At 54.0% G+C, this 23,359-nt stretch overlaps 1 protein-coding gene across 3 annotated transcripts in view; it reads left to right on the top strand.

The window, feature by feature from the left end:
- ALPL (alkaline phosphatase, biomineralization associated) overlaps positions 1–15,489 on the top strand; it is a 69,540-nt gene extending 54,051 nt beyond the window's left edge. For all 3 annotated transcript variants that reach the window (XM_063701986.1, XM_055387078.2, XM_055387076.2), the window contains 7 exons: positions 605–780; positions 4,995–5,138; positions 7,177–7,246; positions 10,511–10,645; positions 12,584–12,775; positions 13,597–13,716; positions 14,458–15,489. In XM_063701986.1, coding sequence (XP_063558056.1) covers positions 605–780; positions 4,995–5,138; positions 7,177–7,246; positions 10,511–10,645; positions 12,584–12,775; positions 13,597–13,716; positions 14,458–14,723 — 1,103 coding nt within the window. In that variant the 3' untranslated portion in view covers positions 14,724–15,489. The remainder of the gene's footprint in view (positions 1–604; positions 781–4,994; positions 5,139–7,176; positions 7,247–10,510; positions 10,646–12,583; positions 12,776–13,596; positions 13,717–14,457) is intronic.
- The last annotated feature ends 7,870 nt before the right edge of the window (positions 15,490–23,359 follow it).

The following is a 23,359-nucleotide window of genomic DNA, read 5'->3' as shown; positions in this document are numbered from 1 at the left end:
CTTCCGTGACAGGGGAAACTGAGGGTTCGGGGTTCACTCAGTGGTGAGTTCTGGTCCCAGTTCATTTCTCTGAGTCGATTCTTCATTTGACTATAAAACGGGTGGGAACGTAGCCCGCTCATAGGGTTGGTGTGAGGAGGGAGAAGTCAGCCCAGGACTAGCCTGTGGGGTGCAGTCCATGGCCACGCGCCTTCCCTCCTCAGAATTGGGAGGCCCAGCCCATGCCCCCAGAAGCTTTAGTCAGGGGCCAAGGCCAAAACACAGGTGACAAGGCCAACATACAGGTGACAGAGCCACAGTCCACTTGAGATCCCTCAGGGGTCCTGTGGGCGCCTTGATGAAGGGGAGGACTCCAGCCCAGGTGCTCACATCTCAAGGGCCTTCGGGGTGAGGGGAGAGGGTTCCAGAGGCGGTGTTCTGGCTGCTCGGCTACTTGGAAGCCACTGCCAGACACCTACTGCTGTGGCTGGGGAGACTGAGACCCGGGCAATCCTCAGAACTGAAGCGGGGGCCTGTCTTTAGCAGGGAGGGGGAGGGGAGGGAAGAGGCCTCTGGGACACCCCGATCTGTGGATAAAGCCAAACCCGCCCCTCCTGCACCCCAGGGAAATCTGTGGGCATTGTGACCACCACGAGAGTGAACCATGCCACCCCCAGCGCCGCCTACGCCCACTCGGCTGACCGGGACTGGTACTCAGACAACGAGATGCCCCCTGAGGCCTTGAGCCAGGGCTGCAAGGACATCGCCTACCAGCTCATGCATAACATCAGGGACATTGACGTGAGTGCTCGGGGGCAGCCGGGCAGGGACAGGGTGAGGCGGGGCCTCTGGTGGGCAGGAGGCCTCAGGCCCAGGCTGGCCCCGGAGAAAGCAGCCTGGCCTGGCTCCCCACACACCTGGGAGGCTCCCAGCCCATTAGGGGATTTGCGGTTGGGCAGGCAGGCACTGTGGGATTTCTCTGCGGTGGGGCTGCGGGGTGAACCCTCATGTGACCGCCACCACACCCCAAGAACCAGGCATCCAGGGATGATTCCATAAATTGAAACCTGGTGCTGTGCCCACCTCTGCCCCCAACTACACAGGGAGGTGGTGATGGCCAAGTGTCGTCTGCCTGCCCTGCGTATTCACATGGTCACAGATGGGTACATATCTGTACACTCAACCACCAGCATGCCCGGCAAAGAGCTGGTGTGTACAGTGGTTGGCTAGTGCCAGCTCTCATGTTTAAACTTCCGAGTTCCAGACCTTGCCCTGCGTGTTGCTAGCTGTGTGACCTTGGGTCAGTTACTTAACCTCTCTGAGGCTTCCCTTTCACAACTCCTTTGTGAACTGTACCTGCCTCATAAGTTTATGCCAAGAACTGATTAAGATAATCCCTGTGGAGCTCAGCACAGGACCTGAGGCCCAGCGAGTGCCCAGAAGTTGGTGGCACTTATGCAGGAGCCACATGTCCTTGCCCTGAAACACACTTCAACACACTGAGCTGACTCATGGAGACAGAAGTCATCCATGTGACGCTTACTCTCTGTTCTTAAGTGAGAATGCCCGGCTCGTTCCTTTTCAGGCTTTTTTTTTTTTTTGAGGCGAAGTCTCGCTCTGTGGCCCAGGCGGGAGTGCAGTGGCGCAATCTCGGCTCACTGCAAGCTCCGCCTCCCGGGTTCACGCCATTCTCCTGCCTCAGCCTCCCGAGTAGCTGGGACTACAGGCGCCCGCCATCACGCCCGGCTAATTTTTTTGTATTTTTAGTAGAGACGGGGTTTCACCGCGTTAGCCAGGATGGTCTCGATCTCTTGACCTCGTGATCCGCCCGCCTCGGCCTCCCAAAGTGCTGGGATTACAAGCGTGAGCCACCGCGCCCGGCTCCTTTTCAGGCTTTTATTGCCTACTGTGGGGGACTGCTGAGGCGATCTGGGGACTTCTGCCCCTTGAGCCTGGAATGGGGATTCGGTGAGGGGCAGAGAAAGCCCCCCCGCCCAGCTACGCCTCACCTCTTTCTCTCCACCACCAGACAAACTCACCTGCCTTCAGCCCTCCATGCACTGCCCCCCACAAATTTCTGGGGGCCACTTGGCCCCTCTACAGTAGAGACCCACGTCTGCCCTTTTCCCAGCATGGTGGATTAAGTACCCGCTTTCAGGACACACAGTGCTGTTGGCCCCTTTCAGTGAGCAGACATCTGAGGCCAAGCCACTCATCCTGGCTTGCCTTCACCCGACATGTGGCCTGGGGCGAGTTCCTTCCCTTCCCTATGCCTCGGTTTCCCCTCGGTTTCTGTTCTCTGCAGCAGGAACAGAGAGCCACACTTGCTTGCTCCCAGGGCCGTGGGAGGCCGTGATGAGGTCATGGATGTGAGAACATTTGTTGTACAGGCACAGGGTATAATTACATGGGGACTGCTCCTCAGAGGGGTTTGTCAGGGACAGCCTGAGCAGGGGACAGGAACTTGAAGGAAATTCGAGGGGAGGGAAGATGTTTCAGGTGAGGGGGTGGGAGATGAGGAGGGGGGGCCACAGGGGCCACGTCAAGGGGCACAAGCCAGGGAGTGAGTGAGGAGGGAGGACCTGTGTGAGGATCCCTTTCTTTCCTCCTCTTCCTTTCTCTCCCAGCCCCACCTGCCTCTCCGTCACCACCCCCCCAAAAGCCTCCCAGTCCCCAGACTGTACATGAAACAAAAATCCTGGTGTCCACCCTGAAAATAAATACTGTTGCTTAAAAAAAAAAAAGAAAGAAGAGAAAGAAAGAAAGAAAGACACAAACCCAAACCCCAAAGCCAAACAGCAAGTCTGTTATTTGGGAGTTTAATGAGCCCGTGTGAAGTCGCTGCCGGGCTGGAAACGATGAGGCTCCCTGCAGGAAGACTGGGGGCTTCGTTTTCCACTCTGAAGATGCCAAGAGGTCAGGTTCTGTGGGAACAGTTGTGCGGGGGGGGGGGGAGGGGCAAGGGACCCGTGACCTGGGGTCCCCTTCTCCTTCTTCTCCCAGCCCGCCCTGCCCCCTGAGCTCCTGGCTGCAGCTGAGAGCAAGGACTCTGCCTCTCTGAACCTCTTGTCTCCCCAGTCCTTCTGGCAATAGAAATGCCTTCCAGTGGCAGCCACCCCCTGGGTGCTGGGGACTTCCCTGGGTGACTGCCTTTCCTCCTGTGATGGGTCTGTGGATGGATGTTAGTTGCATTTTATTTATTATTATTATTTTGAGACGGAGTCTCACTCTGTCTCTAAGGCTGGAGTGCAGTGGTGCGATCTTGGCTCACTGCAACCTTCACCTCCCGGGTTCAAACGATTGTCCTGCCTCAGCCTCCTGAGTAGCTGGGATTATAGGCGCACATCACCAAGCCCGGCTAATTTTTTTTTTTTAATTTTTAGTAGAGACGGGGTTTCGCCATGTTGGCCAGGCTGGTCTCAAACTCTGGACCTCAGGTGATCCCCCCGTTTTGGCCTCCCAAAGTGCTGGGATTATAGGCGTGAGCCATCGCGCCCGGCCTATTTTATTTTATTTTTGAGACAGGGTCTCGCTCTGTTGCCCAGGCTGGAGTGCAGTGGCGTGATCATGGCTCACTTCAGTCTCAGCCTCCTGGGCTCAAGTGCTCCTCCTGGCTCAGTCCCTTGAATAGCTAGGAGCACAAGCCTGTACCACCATGCCCGGCTAAGTTTTGAAACAAATTGTATTTGTATAGACAGGGTCTTGCCATGTTGTCCAGGCTGGTCTCAAACTCCTGGCATCAAGTGATCCTCCCGCCTCAGCCTCCCAAAGTGCTGGGATTACAGGCATGAGCCACTGCGCTTGGCCAGTCGCATTTTATGGATAGGAAAACTGGGCTCAGAGAGTTTAGGTGGCAGGCCCTTGGTCAGTAGGTGATAGACTCAGGGTTCAAACCCAAGTCTGACTTCAAAGCTCACGGCCATGACCATGGCCTGGACCCAGGCTGGTCCTGGGGCACCTTTCCCACCTCTCCTGCCATCCTGTGTTCCTGGCCTCCTGTGCATTCCACAAAACCTAGGTTCTAAGGTGGGAGACAGAGTGGAGGATAGAGCAAGGGACCTATGAGATGCAGGCCTGGAATGGTGGATCTGGGGCCAGTGTCAGCCAGGCTCTGCACTCCCAAGGTGTCAGCCAGGGGCAGTGGCCCGGGCTGGCGCCCGCGGTGACAAGAGAACACTAGTGTGGTGGTCACCACAGGCGGCTGCTGTTATGCTCTTGGCCCTATTTTAAAAATAGTCAGAACTTCAAACATGGACTCCCAAGGAAAACAAACAGTCCCGCGTCCGTCTGCCCGCACACACCAGCTGGTGGGTAAAATTAGCCTGGTGGTGACTACAGAGCCGTGAGGCCCGGCCCCGCTGTTTGCCCAGGCTGCGGTGGGCTGGCTCCCAGCTGTGGGCTGCCCCAAAGACCTCCCTGGCTGGAGCCTCTCCCTGCACGCATTCAGCCTTCCACCGTGGGAGAGGAGGCTCTGGGAGTCCCTGCCCTCAGCTGCACGAATACAGCAGGGCCCTAGTGCCATAGCCAGAAAAGCCCTGGGTTTGAATCCTGATGCTGCCACTTCCTGGCTCTGTGGCCTTCGGGGGGAGAAAACCAATTTCTGTGCCCATTTTTTTAGTTGGAAAACAGGTGACCAGGGTTTATTGCAGCCTTGGTATGAAGTTGAGTCAGAATGTATCTTAAATGCTTAGTGCCTGACACACAGGGAACGCTCTGTAAATGGTCTGATTCTTATTCAAGTGGGAGTTCTGTGGATTCCGGGAAGCCAAGTAAGGTAAGTTATCAGCTCCTCCAATATCCCTAGAAGCGCCAAACCACCGTCCCAATAGACTCGTGATTTCATCTCCCCACGCTGGACAAGTAAGGCCCAGAGATGACTGAGGCCTGGCTCACCAGGCTGGGAAAGTGTCCACACCATCTCCAGGGACTCCAGGAGTCCAGGTTCCAAGCCGAGGTCACTGGGGCTTCTGGGCATCTTGGAACCCTGCAGAAGTGATGGCTCCTGTCTCTTTTAGGTGATCATGGGGGGTGGCCGGAAATACATGTACCCCAAGAATAAAACTGATGTGGAGTATGAGAGTGACGAGAAAGCCAGGGGCACGAGGCTGGACGGCCTGGACCTCGTTGACACCTGGAAGAGCTTCAAACCGAGACACAAGGTAGCCTGTGCTGGGGCCATGTGGCTGCAGAGGTGGCCTGTGATGGGGAGAGGCTGTGTGACCCCCGCTCTGAAGCTCTGTTGTCCTCTGTAGAAAGGGCATCGGAAATCTTTCCTCCATGGGCTCAAATGGCCTAAGAGATATACAAGTGGTAGATAGTCGGTGACTAATCATTTCCTTCCCTTGGAGGGGACACCAGAGAAAGGCGGACGGTGAGGAGGAGGCTGGGCCAGGGAATAACCTGCGTGGACATTCAGTCACCCTGAGCACCTATTGTATGTAGGCACCTGGCGGGGCATGCGTGAGGCACAGAGGCTGAGCCAGATGGCCAAGGAAACATGGAACGCTGTGTGCCTGCATGGGGGACGCCTGGCTCTGCAGGCGCCCTGGGGGGACAGACGACAGGGAGGGGCCAAGAAGCTCTGGGCAAGTAGGAGGACGGAGGGAGGAGGCAGCGCTGGATGGATCAGGGGAGGACACGGTTGGCTCCAGTGTGCAAGCCATGGAGGGAGCGGAGAAGCCCTCCACAGTGAGTCCTCCTTGGCTGGGGTATGGAATAGATTGGGGAAGGGAGGCTGGAGGACGGAATAGATTGGGGAAGGGAGGCTGGAGGGACCTCTGGAAGGACCCCAAGCTTCAGCTCCTTGGAGTGGCCTCTGGCCCTTTAAATCTGAGCTGCTGGCCTGCGGGCCTGGGGCAGCTGGGGTCTGGAAATGACTGTGGTCAGGGCTGAAGACAGTGGGGAGTAGCCTGGCAGCCACTTTGATGTCACTCTGGGGTTGGGTTTCTGCAAGTTCCAGGACTGGCCCCTGGGGAGGCCTCGTGGGATGAGGCTGGGCCAAGAACGAGGTGGGGGTAGGGACTAGGGAAGGGCCCCCGTGGGGTTGGTGGGGGTGTGGAACTGAGTGGCTTTGAACCCTTTCCATCCCTTCTGAGTCAGCTCAGGCTGGGCCAGAGCCCCCTCCAAGCTCAAGCCAGAGAGACACCAGCCTCAGTTTCTCTACGTGGCACATGGGGCCAGAGCTTCATCCTCCTTGCCCAGGCAGGGTGCTTACCCAGGAGCTCGGTCTAGACCTCTAAGACGGGGAGAGAGCGTCTACACCATGGCCCCGAGCCTGGCCACATTGGGTATCAGGTCCCGTGTAGGCCCCACATCCCTAGAAAATCATGCCTTAAGAGTGGGTTTTACCATTCAGTGGCTACGTGGTCTGTGTGCCTCGCTGCCCTCATCTGTAAAGAGGGAATAACAGGAACAACCCTGGAGGGAGAGAGCACAGGAGAGCCACCTCCAGGAAGCAGGGGCTGGGGGCGGGGTGCGGAGCCCCACTTTCTGAGCCTCTCTGCCCTCCTCCCCACAACAGCCCCTGAGGCTTGAAAAGCCACTGATCCCACTGTCGTTGCTAAGAGAAGGCAGGGGGTCTTCTAAGGGCACACAGCAGATCCTTGGCAGTGCTGGGACCCCTGGTCCAGGCCCACATGGTGCCCTCTCCAGGCCTGGCCTAGCTGGCTTCTTTCTGTGGACTTTATTCCCTGGGGAAACAGCCATGCCTTTATCTCCCCTCCCAGATGGGGTCCCCAAAGCAGAGCTGGGGCTTTGCTTCCTCCCTGGCCCTCCACGGCCTCCAGAAAACAGCCCACACCTGTCAGCACTCAAGGCCCCTGGAGACCTGTGCCTGGCTCTTCTTTGCCCCATGATCCCTCCTCCCTGGAATAGCCTTCCTGACCCTAGGCTGTTCAATTCCCACTTGTCCTCCAGGGACCCATTAGAACATCACCTCCACCAGGAAGCCCTCCCTGGTCCTGTGTCTGGGCTCACGGCCTCCCTGGGCTCTATCAGAATTCTCATCCCCTTGCATTATACATTATAATGGGCTATTGATTCATCATTTCTTGAGGTCAGGGATGGTGGGTCCTCAGGGAGAGATTTTTAAGTGAGGGAAGGAAACAAGTAAAGGCCTCAGACTCTGATAGCTGCTGGGGTCAGTCCTTCCGACTCTCCCTAGCCCCCAGCATGTGCTGACACAGCCCTTCCTCCTAGCACTCCCACTTCATCTGGAACCGCACGGAACTCCTGACCCTTGACCCCCACAATGTGGACTACCTATTGGGTAAGTGGAGGGGGTGGAGTGGAGGATGCATGGCTCGGAGCCTGGTGGCCGGAGCTGCATGTGGCCAGCACCTGGGGACAAGGCCCTAGCCTGACTCCCACTTAGGGGCCTCTGCCCTTGGGCTTCAGGACCTGGGAGAGGCAAGGAAGGGGGTTCTGGTTCCTGGAATTAGGCCTGAAATCTGCTGGCTGTGCAGGGGGATTAGCCCCATTGGGCACAAGAAGAAACTGAAGCTCAGAGAGGGGAGTGGCCCGTGGCATGCGGCACAACTGACAGCAGTACGGCCCAGGCAAGTTTGAGCCCTGGCTGGGAACTGGGACTTAACAGCTCCTGGGCTATGGAGCCTGGGACCTGGAGTCAGCTCTACTGTGTGCATGGCCAGGGCAGAAGCCAGCCAAGTTATCTCTGCCCATCCTGACGATTGCCCTCCTCCCCAGGCAGTGGGGAGCAGGTGGTGAGGGCCCAGGGGCAGCTTCAGGTCTGGTGGGATGCAGCCCTGAGCACCACCATGCAGCTATCCAGGTTTTCTTTTCCAGCTGTCTGTAGTGCCAAGCAAGTGGTGGCAAAATCTCCTGCAGACATTTCCCAAGGAACACAGCTCCGCGTCCTGGGTGTCATTAGAGGTTATGGGCTCAGAGCTGTGCGCCTGGTGGGTCCTCCAGACACATGCACACAGCCTTTTGCTTCCCTGGGTCACATGGCACACACCCAGTACCACATGGGCTGTGCATGCACCCGTGTATCATGCTGGTTTTGCTCATGGATCTTAGAGCCAGAGTGCTGGGTTCAAATCCAGCTCTACCACCTCTAAGCTGTGTGACCTTGGGCAAGTGATTTCTCCTCTTTCTGCCTCAGTTTCCTCTTCTATAAAGTAGGGATAATGATGCTCCCATAAAATGGAGATAGTGATGGGGCTGGAGACAACCCCTGGGTTGTCATGAGCATGACATGAACTTGTGTTGTATAAGTTATCTGTTGCTGCATAACAAATTATCTCAAAACTTAGGCCAGGTGCAAGCCGGGTATGGTGGCTCATGCCTGTAATCCCAGCACTTTGGGAGGCCGAGGTGGGCGGAGCACAAGGTCAGGAGATCGAGACCATCCTGGCTAACGAGGTGAAACCCCATCTCTACTAAAAATACAAAAAATTAGCCTGGCGTGGTGGCGGGCGCCTGTAGTCCCAGCTGCTCAGGAGGCTGAGGCAGGAGAATGGTATGAACCCGGGAGGTGGAGGTTACAGTGAGCTAAGATCACACCACTGCACTCCAGCCTGGGCGACAGAGCGAGACTCCGTCTAAAAACAAAGAACAAACAAAAAAAAACTTAGGCCAGGTGCAATGGCTCGCGCCTGTGATCCTAGCACTTTGGGAGGCCAAGGCAGGTTGATCACTTGAGCCCAGGAGTTTGAGACCAGCCTGGGAAACATAGCGAGACCTCAATTCTACAAAAATTTTTTAAAAACTGGCCAGGTGTGGTGGTGCACACCTTTAGTCCCAGCTACTCAGGAGGATGAGGTAGGAGGATCCACCTGAGCCCAGGAGGTCAAGGCTGCAGTGAGTTGTGATTATGCCACTGCACTCCAGCCTGGGTGACAGAGCAAGACCCTATCTTAAGAAAAAGAAAGAAAGAAAACATTAGCCAGGTGTGGTGGTGCCAGCCACTCAGGAAGCTGACGTGGGAGGCTTGCTTGAGCCCAAGAGTTTGAGGCTGCAGTGAGCTATGATCATGCCACTGCACTCCAGTTTGGGCAACAGAGTGAGACCCTGTCGCAAAACAAAACTTAACAGTTTAAAACAAGAGTAAACATTTATTGCCTCACTCAATTTCTTTGGGTCAGGAATCTGGGGACAGCTTAGCTGGGTCTCCCATGAGGTCACGGTCATCTGAAGGCTTGACTGGGGCTGGTGCTTCCAGGATGGTTCACTCACATGGCTGGCGAGTTGGTCTTGGCTGTTGGCAGGAGGCCTCAGTTCCTTGGCACATTGCTCTCTATAGAGCAGCTTGAGTGTCCTCATCACATGGTGGCTGGCTTCCCACAGAGATCCAAGAGTATATAAACAGAAGCTACAACATTTTATGCCCCAGCGTTCGAAATCACACACCATCATTTCGGTGGCATTCTATGGCATACAAAGGCTAGGGAGGGAGGAGACCACACAAGCGCATGAATTCCAGGGGGCAGGGGTTATTGGGCACCATCTTGGAGGCTGGCTTTTGCCGACTTCCAAAGCGCTAACAGCATGTGGCACCAAGTGAACCCTGTGTGCATGGGAGCTATTGTTCGGCTGTGTATCCACTCACAGAGGGGCAGGGTGTTCTGGAAGGACACCAGAATTGGAAGGACACCAGAATCAGAAGCACCAGCATAGGACACATGGAACTTTGTGCCATGGGCAAGGAATGGATCATTCTCCTTATGTCACAAGTGAGAAAACGGAGCCCGGTGAGCAGGAGGGACAATGATTCCAAACCTTCTGCTGTTTCGCTGCACAGGCCACCGTGCCCTTCAAATCCAACATGTAAATGCACACACACTCTAGTGGCCCCATCGAGTCCAGGCTGTGACCCTCTGCCTTGGGGCCACAGTGCTGTGTGCTGAGCCCTGCAGGCTGGAGGCAGACTGACTGATGGATTTGAACCCCAGATCTGCCACTTCTCAGCTGACAATAGCAAGTTATGGAACACCTCTGGGCCTCAGTGCTCCTCATCTGTGAAACAGGCGTGGTGATCCCGCTGCGCCATAGTGCTGGGAACGAAAATGAAAGGAATTGGGGCTGGGTGCGGAAGCTCACGCCTGTAATCCCAACACTTTGGGAGGCCGAGGTGGGCGGATGACCTGAGGTCAGGAGTTCGAGACCAGCCTGGCTAACATGGTGAAACCCTGTCTCTACTTAAAATACAACAAAAATTAGCTGGGTGTGGTGATGCATGTCTGTAATCCCAGCTATTCAGGAGGCTGAGGCAGGAGAATCACTTGAACCCGGGAGGCAGAGGTTGCAGTGAGCTGAGATCGCACCACTGCACTCCAGCCTGGACAACAGAGTGAGACTCTGTCTCAAAAAAAGAAAAAGAAAAAAAAAAGGAATTGGGGGCCTAATTCTGGGCCCACAAGAATCACCCAGATAAGGATCCTCCCAGCCACCATACTCTACCCCAAGCTGGCTGTGGGGAGCCTGCATTCCCTGAGACACCCCAGCTTCTTTGGAGTCCTCCTAGCCGGGTCACAGCCTCTCAGCATCCACATCCTCCTGGCATCCTCCTCAGGTCTCTTCGAGCCAGGGGACATGCAGTACGAGCTGAACAGGAACAACATGACGGACCCGTCACTCTCCGAGATGGTGGTGGTGGCCATCCAGATCCTGAGGAAGAACCCCAAAGGCTTCTTCTTGCTGGTGGAAGGTAGGGGCCCCGGGTCTGCTGAGAGGGGGCTGCTGGAAACACGGCCCTGGTGTCAGGATGGAGAAGTCCAGCTCTTAAAGGGAACTGACTGGTTTGGGGGTGAAGGGAGAGGTCCCTTTAGGGGAATGGGTTGTGGAAGGAGATGGGTGGCACTGTAGACGGTCCCAGCCCAGCAAGCTGCTCTCCTTTGGGCATGGAGATGCAAGTTAGGTTTAGCAATCCAGGAAGGCTTCCTGGGAGAGGAGGCAGATTTCTCCCCTTTGGTAGTCTTTCTTGGAGACCTGGCCCTGGAGGGGCAAGCAGCCCCTCAGCCTCACTGCCCAGAAAAGCAAATCCGCAGGCCCCGGCTTTCCCACGCTGTGTGCTGACGTTCCCAGGCTCTTCCAGCGCCAGCCAGGGGCCTTGCAGACAGACCTGAATTCTTGGCCTGGCGCTGCCATCTGCTGGCGGTGTGACCTCTACCTGTGCACTTCTGTTATGTGAAGCCAAAAATAGCATCTGTCTCCTGGAGAGTGATTCGCCTCCATTGTGTTCAGAGACATAAAGTACTTGGAACGGGGCCCAGTAAAGAATAAACCGTGTTTCTATTATTAGCCTTATTACGGCTACACAATAGTTAAGGCGGGAACAATAGGAAGTGTGAGGAAGTGATAAAGATTCCAGAAACCTTCCAGTGCTAACAGCCCTTGCCCACCGCAGTTCCTCATGTTGCCCTGCTGACATCTGTATGTATACACACACACACACGCACACACGTGAACATGTTTGCACATAGGCTTCCCACGCATACACACATGCTCAGCGCCTCCGCCTTCCAGAGGTGAGCGTCCGCCAGCCCAGCTTGGCTGCTTTCTTGCCAAACCCCGGGGTTCCCACTCGAGCACAGCGGTCTTGGCCTGGCCCCGAACAGGCCTCTGACGCCAAGGAGCCAGCCAGAAACCAGCGGTGGCGAGCACGGGCTCCCCCGGGAGCGGTTTCCTTTGTGAGCAAGGCCAGGATGGGCCGCCCAGGCCAGCTGCTCCCAGAGCCACAACAAAGGGAGGACACGCCCTGCCAGCCTGCCGGGCCACCGCGAGGCTCAGACTGGTGGGAACAGAGGGCTGCCTGGCGCCCAGGACCCTCCAAGCTGGGAGTGTCCACCAGGCAGCACCCTCCTGTTAGCGAGGGAGGTGTTCCTTTAAGGTCACAGAGCCCTCGGCCGCTGGGCCAAGCCTCCAGCCAGGCCCCTGCACTCACCTGGAGGTGGGAAGCGGGGGCGGAGGCTGTGGGGGTTCAGGCTTTGGCAGGGCTTTGTGGAACCTGCCACAGGCACTGCCCAGGCACTGGGGACTTTCACCACCTCTGGGAGCTCCGTGCTTTCTTTTTAGAGGGGATGATTTGAGGTAGAGATGAAAAACGGGGTTAGGACGAGTCACACCTGAATTCACATCCTGGCAAATCCCACTGTGGGCTTCCCCACACTAGGCCTCAGTTGCTCCATCTGTAAACAGGACTGATCATATTCCTCTCTGCCCAGCATTGCTGTTCAGGGGAAAAGAGACATGGGTGTGTCGTGCCTGGCACATTGTAGGGATTCCAGCGTGCCCCCTTCCCTACCTCCCAAAGGCTTCAGTGCCTCCTTCAAGCAGCTAGAGACAGTGCTGGGAGGGGCGGTGGGAGGAGTACAGCTTCCCGGCCTGGTGAATTTGATTACACATCTGGACTTTGCAGCCCCTATGCATGTGCCTTTGGCACCGGGGTTGTCCCTCTCTGGCCTCCGTCAGGTTGAATGGCTGCGTAAAATGCCCAGGCTGTGGTGCTAGCTCAGAGTGGTGCCCGGCAAAGGCTCCTGTCCTTCCCTAGCTAACAAAGGTTAATCCAGCAGCAGTGTTGTGGGGCTGGGGAACAGATCTTCCTCCCCTCCTCCCTCACCCAAGGCCTTTGCCTTGGTGTCCCAAGGAGGCAGAATTGACCATGGGCACCATGAAGGAAAAGCCAAGCAGGCCCTGCACGAGGCGGTGGAGATGGACCGGGCCATCGGGCAGGCAGGCAGCTTGACCTCCTCGGAAGACACTCTGACCGTGGTCACTGCGGACCATTCCCACGTCTTCACCTTTGGTGGATACACCCCCCGTGGCAACTCTATCTTTGGTAGGTGGGCCTTCTTTGGGGTGGACACTCCTGGAGTCTCCTGTCTACCCACCTGGGAGCAGGAGTGGGTGGAAAGCCAGCAAGCCCAGAGCATGGTGGGGACTCAATGACAACTGGGTGGGGAGGAAGAATTACTGGGGATGGGGAGAAAATGCAGGGTGAGGCAGGGGAGTGAGTTGAGTGGTGGTCGGGTGGACAGGCAGGTGGGTGGATGGATGGCCACATTGACCATGGCTGGGCGAGAACGTGGATAGATGAATGAGAGAGGATGGCTGGCTGGATGATGGATGGATGATGGATGGATGGATGGATGGATGGGTGGGTGGATGGATGGATGGATGGATGATGGATGGATGATGGATGATGGATGGATGGATGATGGATGATGGATGGATGATGGATGAATGGATGGATGATGGATGAATGGATGGATGGATGGATGGATGATGGATGGGTGGATGGATGGATGGATGATGGATGGGTGGATGGATGGATGATGGATGGGTGGATGGATGGATGGATGATGGATGGGTGGATGGATGGATGGGTGGATGGATGGATGATGGATGGATGGATGGATGGGTGGATGGATGGATCAATGGATGGATGGACAGATGAATGGGAGGGACATGGGTACAATGAAAACTGGGGAATGGTTAGTTGGAAATAATAAGGTTTAGAAGGTGGCTTCTTGGAGGCATTGCAGGGCCCTTCAAAGAAGATCCCAGGGGTTACCAAGCCACCAAGGAGCCTAATCTGGGGGCTGGGGACTGTACTCCTGGGGCCCCAGCATGACCCCTGAACACCCCCTCCCTGTGCAGGTCTGGCCCCCATGCTGAGTGACACAGACAAGAAGCCCTTCACTGCCATCCTGTATGGCAATGGGCCTGGCTACAAGGTAGTGGGCGGTGAACGAGAGAATGTCTCCATGGTGGACTATGGTGAGACCTCCAGGACCCAGGGCTGGGAGGGGACAGGGCACCCCTCGGCGATGGGCTTGGGAATAGGGTGTCAGCTTGTGGTCAAGGTCAGGGGTCTCAGAATGACTGGGACTTGAGTCCCAGTTTGATTGTTGAGTCCCAGGTTGTTTGATTCAAACAACCTCAGTTTGAATCGCCTTCTACAATCTAGCAGCTCTGAGACTTTGGGCATGTGACTTCACCTTTCTCTGCTTCAGTTTCCTCTCTAAAAGGGTTCTACCTTTGACGGTTGTCTGAAGGACCAAATGGGTCTGATGAGCTTAGCATAGTGCCTGGCACAAGTAGGTGCTCAATATTTTATACTCATTTTTCTTGGCCCTATGATATTCCAGTATACGAGACTTTGCAGTTAGTTCATCCCATCCCATATCATTCATTCATTCTTGATACTCCCAGTGGTTCTAGGGGGTCTAAAGATGCAGCAATGGTAAGAGTCTCCCCCTCAACTCTCCCTGCTAATCCAAGCAGCCCAAATGAGGTTAATTTTCTCTGTTGGGGGTTGAGAATGCAGACTCCTGTGTCAGAACAGGCTCAGGTTCAAATCCTGTGGCCTTAGGCAAAATGACTTTCCCACATTGAGCCTCCTTTTCCTCTTCTATGAAATGGGAGCATTCAAGCCAGCCTGGAGGGGAGATGGAAAAGCTGCATGTGCAGCGCCAGGCCCCTGGCAGGCTCTCAGCAGGTGTTTCCCCTGGCCCACAGCTCACAACAACTACCAGGCACAGTCTGCTGTGCCCTTGCGCCACGAGACCCACGGCGGGGAGGACGTGGCCGTCTTCTCCAAGGGCCCCATGGCGCACCTGCTGCACGGCGTCCACGAGCAGAACTACATCCCCCACGTGATGGCGTATGCAGCCTGCATCGGGGCCAACCTCGACCACTGTGCCCCTGCCAGCTCGGCAGGCAGCCTTGCTGCAGGCCCCCTGCTGCTCGCGCTGGCCCTCTTCCCCCTGAGCGTCCTGTTCTGAGGGCCCAGGGCCCGGGCACCCACAAGCCCGTGACAGATGCCAACTTCCCACACGGCAGCCCACCCCTCAAGGGGCAGGGAGGTGGGGGCCTCCTCAGCCTCTGCAACTGCAAGAAAGGGGACCCAGGAAACCAAAGTCTGCCGCCCACCTCGCTCCCCTCTGGAATCTTCCCCAAGGGCCAAACCCACTTCTGGCCTCCAGCCTTTGCTCCCTCCCCACTGCCCTTTGGCCAACAGGGTAGATTTCTCTTGGGCAGGCAGAGAGTACAGACTGCAGAAATTCTCAAAGCCTCTTATTTTTCTAGCAAACATATTTCTCCAGACCCAGAGGCCCTGAAGCCTCCATGGAACATTCTGGATCTGACCCTCCCAGTCTCATCTCCTGACCCTCCCACTCTCATCTCCTTACCTCTGGACCCCCCCAGGCCCTACCATGCTCATGTCCCTGTCCCCAGGCCCAGCCCTCCTTCAGGGGAGTTGAGGTCTTTCTCCTCAGGACAAGGCCTTGCTCACTCACTCACTCCAAGGCCACCAGGGTCCCAGGAAGCCGGTGCCTGGGTGGCCATCCTACCCAGCGTGGCCCAGGCCGGGAAGAGCCACCTGGCAGGGCTCACACTCCTGGGCTCTGAACACACACGCCAGCTCCTCTCTGAAGCGACTCTCCTGTTTGGAACGGCAAAAAAAGTTTTTTTTTTCTCTTTTTGGTGGTGGTTAAAAGGGAACACAAAACATTTAAATAAAACTTTCCAAATATTTCTGAGGACAGAGCTGAGTCTTTGTGGTCAGTGAGAAAAAGACTGAGAGAAGCTTATTTCTCTGGGAAGAACTGGCCTCAAGGCCCAGGGTACAGGTGGGTTGGACAGGGTGGAAAGGCCTTCTGCTGTCCTGGGGGCTTCACACTCCCTACCTGTGCCACTTTGGACACATAGGTTTGTGTCTCAGTTTTCTTGTCTGTGAAATGGGAGACAGCCCCCTTCCGGGTTGTTGTGAGGATTAAAGAGGAGGCTGGGTGCAATGGCTCACACCTGTAATCCCAGCACTTTGGGAGGCTGGGGCAGGTGGATCATTTGAGGTCAGCAGTTCAAGACCATCCTGGCCAACATGGTGAAACCCTGTCTCTACAAAAAATACAGAAATTAGCCAGGCATGGTGGCGCGCATGCCTGTAGTCCCAGCTACTCCGGATGCTGAGGCAGGAGAATCGCTTGAACCCAAGAAGCAGAGGTTGTAGTGAGCCGAGACAGCGCCACTGCACTCCAGCCTGGGTGATGGAGTGAGACTCTGTCTCAGAAAAAACAAACAAAACAAAACAAAACAAAAAAACAAGATAAAAGAGGAGTGCCTGTGTGCCCAGAAACGCACAGCAAGGAGGACTTCCGGGGCCCAGTGGCAGTCCGGCTGCATGATACCCACAAACAGCACTACATACCTTGGCCCATTTCGTTCATTCAACAAATACAGACTACGTGCTAGGCATGGTATTAAGTCTTAAGAATTGTTGGCCAGGTGCTGTGGCTCATGCCTGTAATCCCAGAACTTCGGGAAGCTGAGGCGGGTGGATCATCTGAGGTTGGGAGTTCGAGACCAGCCTGGGCAACATGAAGAAACCCCGTCTCTACTAAAAATACAAAATTAGGTGTGCCTGTAATCCCAGCTACTCGGGAGGCTGAGGCAGGAGAATCGATTGAACCTGGGAGGCAGAGGTTGCGGTGAGCCGAGATTGTGCCATTGCACTCCAGCCTGGACAACAAGAGTGAAATTCCATCTCAGAAAAAAAAAAAAAAAAGAATTTAGTGGCGAACATGACAGACAGAAGGCTGAACAGACAGAGGGCTCCTTGCCCTCACAGAGTGTCAGCCCAGCTTAGCAACTGTGATCTTTCCATTTCTGATATTCACACCTTGGTACTACACTCAGGCCTGCAGCTGACCTTGTTGGGATACAGACTTGTCCAAGTTTGCTCCTCTTGCTTCATTGAAATGGAAATTCCTTTAATAAGGATAACAATCATGACAATTAACACTGATCATTTACAACATGCCAGGTCTGTGCTTGACACTTTATGTGGATTCATTGCATTTAATCCTCATTAGGAAATAGGCCCCCATCATCCACATGTATAGGTGAGGACCCCGAGGGTTTGGGAAGTGAGGTGATTGTCCAAATGCCCCCAAGCTGTGGAGCTGGTATTTGAAGCCAGGTGTGTCCTATTCCAAAGCTCCTGTACTTAATACCATCCTTTATTTGGTTATAACACACTTCAGACCTCCTGTCAACCAGGTCCTGAAGCAGACAATACTAATGACTCATGACATACACCAGTTAAATATAAACTCAGGAAGATGAGAAACCGTATGTCAGAAGTGGACTTCTTCAGGATTGAAAATGCAAACTAAGCAGATTTGTCTCTGAGCTTCCTAGCAGTCCTGACAAAAAAAGGGAAGCACAGCCAAGCTGACGCTGGGATAAAAGATGAAACTATAGGCCAGGCACAACGGTGCATACCTGTAATCCCAGCACTTCGAAAAGCTGAGGTGGGAGGATTGCTTGAGGGCAGGAGTTCAATACCAACCTGGGCAACATAGTGAGACCCTGTCTTTACAAAAAATAAAAAAATTAGCCAGGTATGGTGACATGTGCCTGTGGTCTAGCTACTTGGGAGGCTGAGGTGGGAGGATCACTAGAGCCCAGGAGTTAGAGGCTGCAGTGAGCTATGATCATGCCACTGCACTCCAGGCTGGGTGAAGGAGCAAGACCTTGTCTCCAGTTAAAAAGAAAATAAACAGGGCCGGGCGCGGTGGCTCATGCCTGTAATCCCAGCACTTTGGGAGGCTGAGGCGGGTGGATCACAAGGTCAGGAGATTGAGACCATCCTGGGTAACACTGTGAAACCCCGTCTCTACTAAAAATACAAAAAAAAATTAGCCAGGCGTGGTGGCGGGCGCCTGTAGTCCCAGCTACTCGGGAGGCTGAGGCAGGAGAATGGCGTGAACCTGGGAGGTGGAGCTTGCAGTGAGCCAAGGTCATGCCCCTGCATTCACTCCAGCCTGGGTGACAGAGCGAGACTCCGTCTCAAAAAAAAAAAAAAAAAAAGAAAATAAACTGCCAGGAGTGGTAGCTCACACCTGTAATCAAACTACTTTGGGAGGCTGAGGCCGGAGGATCCCTTGAGCCCAAGAGTTTGAGACCAGCCTGAGCAACATGGCGAAACCCATTTTTATGAAAAATACAATAATTACGGGGGCATGGTGGCAGGCACCTATAGTCCCAGCTACTTGGAGGGCTGAGGGGGAGGATCACTTGAGCCTGGGAGACAGGGGTCGCAATGAGTCGAGATGGTGCCACTGCACTCCAGCCTGGGCAACAAAGTGAGAGAGACCCTGTCTCAAAAAATAATACATAGAAAAAGAAAAGAAACTATATGCATACATTCTGGCCAGGAGCAAGAGGAAACGCCTCATCTTGAACTGTACAATGCAGTGTTTTCCAGGTGTTATTTTCACACCACCTTCACAATTGTTGCCGTATCCATACTATTATTTCCTTTTTTTTTTTTTTTTTTTGAGACGGAGTCTCGCTCTGTCGCCCAGGCTGGAGTGCAGTGGCGCGATCTCGGCTCACTGCAAGCTCCGCCTCCCGGGTTCATGCCATTCTCCTGCCTCAGCCTCCCAAGCAGCTGGGACCACAGGCGCCACCACCATGCCCGGCTAATTTTTTGTATTTTTAGTAGAGACGGGGTTTCACTGTGTTAGCCAGGATGGTCTCGATCTCCTGACCTCGTGATCCACCCACCTCGGCCTCCCAAAGTGCTGGGATTACAGGCGTGAGCCACCGTGCCCGGCCGTATACTATTATTTCCTAAACACTCCTTTAAATTGACATTTAAGCAGTCAGTTTTTAAATGTTCCCAGTACCACCTGAAGTCAATTTACATGTCTCCAGGGTGTGCAAACCACACTTTGTTTTGTTTTGTTTTTATTTCCATAGGTTTTGGGGGAACAGGTGGTGTTTGGTTACATTAGTAAGTTCTTTAGTGGTGAGTTGTGAGATTTTGGTGTATCCATCACCTGAGCAGTATACACTGAATCTAATTTGTAACCTTTTATCTCTCATCCCCTTGCCACCCTTTCCCCCAGAGTCCCCAAAGTCCATTGTATCATTCCTATGCCTTTGCATCCTCGTAGCTTAGCTCCCAATTATGAGTGAGAACATACGATGTTTGATTTTCCATTCCTGAGTTACTTCACTTAGAATAGTAGTCTCCAATCCCATTGCTGCAAATGCCATTAATTCATTCCTTCTGAATGAGTAGTATTCCATCATATTCATATATATATACACACATACACATATACATATATACACACATACACACAGTATATACACATACACCACAGTTTCTTTATCCACTCATTGATGGAGATTTGGACTGGTTCCATATTTTTGTAATTGCGAATTGTGCCGCCATAAACATGCGTGTGCAAGAATCTTTTCCGTTGAATGACTTCTTTTCCTCTGGGTAGATACCCAGTAGCAGGATTGCTGGATCAAATGATAGTTCTACTTTTAGTTCTTTAAGGAATCTCCACACTGTTTTCCATAGTGGTTGTACTAGTTTACATTCCCAACAGCAGTGTAGAAGTGTTCCCTTTTCACTGCATCCATGCAACGTCTATTATTTTTTTGATTTTTTGATTATGGCCATTCTTGCGGGAGTAAGGTGGTATCGCATTGTGATACCACCTTGATTTGCATTTCCCTGATCATTAGTGATGTTGAGCATTTTTTCATATGTCTGTTGGCCATTTGTGTATCTTCTTTTGAGAATTGTCTATTCATGTCCTTAGCCCACTTTTTGACGGGATTTTATTTTATTTTTTTTGAGACGGAGTCTTGCTCTGTCACCCAGGCTGGAGTGCAGTGGCGCGATCTCGGCTTACTGCAAGCTCCACCTCCTGGGTTCACACCATTCTCCTGCCTCAGCCTCCCGAGTAGCTGGGACTACAGGCGCCTGCCACCACGCCCAGCTAATTTTTTGTATTTTTAGTAGAGACGGGATTTCACTGTGTTAGCCAGGATGGTCTCAATCTCCTGACCTCGTGATCTGCCCACCTCGGCCTCCCAAAGTGCTGGGATTATAGGCGTGAGCCACCGCGCCCAGCTGTTTGTTTTTTTTGTTGCTAATTTGTTTGAGTTCCTTGTAGATTCTGTGTATTTATCCTTTGTTGGATGTATAGATTGTGAAGATTTTCTCCGTGTGGGTTGTCTGACAAACCACACTTTATCTTGCATTGGGTTTCCACGGAGACAGAACCTGAGACAGAACTCAGCACAAGCAGTTTGTTTATTAGAACACAGAAAGCTGCACACATGGGGGAATGAGGAAGCAAGACAGGAAAGGGAAGGATGTTGAGAAAGATGTGTTTTTAAACAGGTTGCCACTGAGGCTGGCCAGGGCTCAACCCCACGAAGGACCTCTGGGAGATGGTGTGGGAGCGACACTTCAGAGATATCTCACCCAAGGGGCGAGGGAGCAGGGGTATTTATTCTTCAACTCTCACCTCTCACTGGCCGAGGGCTGCTCCTGGGGAAATTAACACTGGCACTCCTGACCTTCCCCATGAAGGTCTGAGAGAAAGCCTCCAGGCCTGGTGCTGGAACATCAACTGCTCAAAGGACACAAACCAACAGCTTCTGTTGAACTTTGGGATACACTGCTGGGGTAGAAAGCGCAGGCTGTGAGTCCGAGAGATGGAGGTCCACATCTCTGCTCCATCCCTTTCTCAGTTCTACGAACTTGGGCAAGGGATTCAGCTTCTCTGACGCCCTGTGCCTAGCGATGCCCAGCACGTAGTGAGGACTGAGGACCCCATTAGGAGCCAGGAGTTCGTCCTGCCCACACTCCAGGCTGTGGGATGACGTGTCCTTCAAGAAGCAGAGATTGAGGTGCTCAGGCACCCATGGCTTCAGGGTCTCCCCACGCTCAGGCTGGGCCCTGGGTCACTCATCACCTTATATTTTAACTGCTGTGGGCCCTGAGTCCTAATTGGAGCCGGGGTTCAGGCATAGGTCCCAGCTCCATTCACAACTAGGTCCAGTGGCCATGGACCTAGACCCTAAGGATGACAGTCCAGACCCACAGCACAGGGATTTCTTCTGCCCTCAGATGCCTTCTCCCGGAGGAGGAACAAAGATGAGCTGACATGCCCTCTTGTATTCACTGGGATAACCCTGCCTTCTGTTAAAGGTAAATTCAGAAAGCTCAATAACTTGACACCTGAGGATGTATTCTTACCTCCAACATCAGCGCCCCTGCTCAGGTGGCTGGGACCCAGGATCTTTCCAGGGGTGGCTCTGCCACCCCCTGTAAGTTCTGGATGTCCTTCCTATCTGGCCAGCACCTTGATGGTGGGAACCACGCCTGCTTTTTAACCACTTCATCCTGGAAGTGACATACATCACTTCCGCCCTTAGTGCATTGGCAAGAACCGGTCCTGTGATCCTTCCTGGATGCGAGGAAAGCTAGGAAATGCCGTCTTCGCTTGGGCTACCGCTGCCACCAACACCAACACAGCAGGTTCTCATCCTGGGGGCAGAATCACCCCCACATCAGTTGAAAACCTCTGCTCTGTAGGAAGGAAGAGGCGTAGGAGACTGGGATGGTCAACTTGGCTCAGGCTGGAGACATCCTCCAACTCACACACTCCCCAGCCATTGCTGAGCACGGGTGCCGTGTTTTAAAACACTGAGGCCAGGCACAGTAGCTCAGACCTGTAACCCCAGCACTTTGGGAGGCCCAGGTGGGTGGATCGCTTGAGCCTAGGAGTTGGAGACCAGCCTGGCAACATAGTGAGACCTCGTCTCTACCCAAAAATAAACAATTAGCTGGGCATGGTGGCGCAAGCCTGTAGTCCCTGCACTGGGGAGACTGAGGTGGGAGGATCGCCTGAGCCCAGAAGGAGGAGGGTGCAGTGAGCCGAGATCATGCCACTGTACTCCAGCCTGGGTGACAGTGTAACCCTGTCTCAAAAAAAAAAAAAAAAAAAAAGTTGGGAAATTCTCTATAAGATCTGGGATTCTGGCTTAAAAAAAAAAAAAAAAGGGAGGCTGAGCGCAGTGGCTCACGCCTGCAATCCCAGCACTTTGGGAGGCCGAGGCCGGTGGATCATGAGGTCAGGAGATCGAGACCATCCTGGCTAACACGGTGAAACCCCATCTCTACTAAAAATACAAAAAAAAAAGGGAGATCCAGCCAGCAGCGGACCCCACATTTCTGCAGGGCAATTTTCAGTTGGAGCTGAGTGACAAGCTGTCAGGGAACTACACTATTCTGGATGCCACAGCCCCCAGCGTGCCCTGTATTCTGACACTGGGCCTTCAGATGTATGTCACCTGTCTGGTCATGGTAGAGACAGCCTGTGGCCCCTGCCTTATTGAGTACCACGCCCTGTGCCGCAATCTTGCCCAGCCGTGGACAAGTCCAAGGCTGTCCTCAAGTTCATATCTCATGACAGAGACTTACAGAGACCATCCCAGTGTGTGTCGAAGCCAGGAGCTGTGGGGACAGGAAGGGAACACGGTGGGGGCGGGTGCACAGGGCACAGAGGGCAGTGAGTAAGCTGAGGCTTAACAAAGGGAGGAGGAACCAGGGCGTGAGGCTACTGAGGGGAATTCAGAGGGAAACGCTGTGGGGAGAGGTGGGCAGAAGGGCCTCAAATGCCATTTGGAGAAGCTGGGGTTGACTGTGAAGACCCTGGGGAGGCATGGAAGGCTCTGGAGCTAGGGAGTCAGCATTGTTTTTGAAAGATCATCCTGGCTGGGCGTGATAGCTCACGCCTGTAATCCCAGCACTTTGGGAGGCTGAGGCAGGTGGATCACCTGAGGTCAGGAGTTCAAGACCAGCCTGGCCAACATGGTGAAACACCGTCTCTATTAAAATACAAAAATTAGCCAGGTATGGGAGGCCAAGGCAGGAGAATTTCTTGAACCCGGGAGGCGGAGCTAGCAGTGAGCTGAGATCACGCCACAGCACTCCAACCTGGGTGACAGAGAGAGACTCTGTCTCAAATAAATAAATATCATCCTGGCCATCAGTTTCAAGGGCGCTTCAAGCAGAGAAACTGGAGGCCGGGAGACCCGCCCAGAGACTGCTATAATAGACCAGGCAGGAGAAACTGGAGCTATGGAAATGGAGAGGGGAGGGACAAGCCCCAAATGTGACCCTGTGAATCCCAGCTCCTGTTTGTCAAGAAGGAAGCCGGCCCAGTAGGTGAATAAAAGGATTATGAGCAAATCTAACGCTCTGGGGTGGAGAGCAGGAGGCAGTAAGGTGCCTACTGTGTGCCACATACCCTACTGAGTGCTGTGACCTAGCAGTGAAGTTGTCACCTTGGGGGTACATGTTCTATATCTCCCCATCCTCTGAAGTGGGCACCCTCCATTTCACAGATGGGAAAATCGAGGCTCGGCAGGATATAGTGAGCTGCTCCTGGGCCCGTGGCTTGTAGGTGACAGCCGAAAGTGGAACCCAGGTCTCCTTGGCTCCCAGCTCATGTTCTTCTCCTTGTCTCTGGGGCTCTAATCTCTCCAAGGAAAACAACCCCAGTCCCATGAGCCACAGAACCATGGGCTCCCTGGG

Source organism: Gorilla gorilla, chromosome 1 (assembly GCF_029281585.2).
Source record: "Gorilla gorilla gorilla isolate KB3781 chromosome 1, NHGRI_mGorGor1-v2.1_pri, whole genome shotgun sequence".
Lineage (NCBI taxonomy): Eukaryota > Metazoa > Chordata > Mammalia > Primates > Hominidae > Gorilla > Gorilla gorilla.
This window is presented reverse-complemented; position numbering and strand designations above follow the sequence as displayed.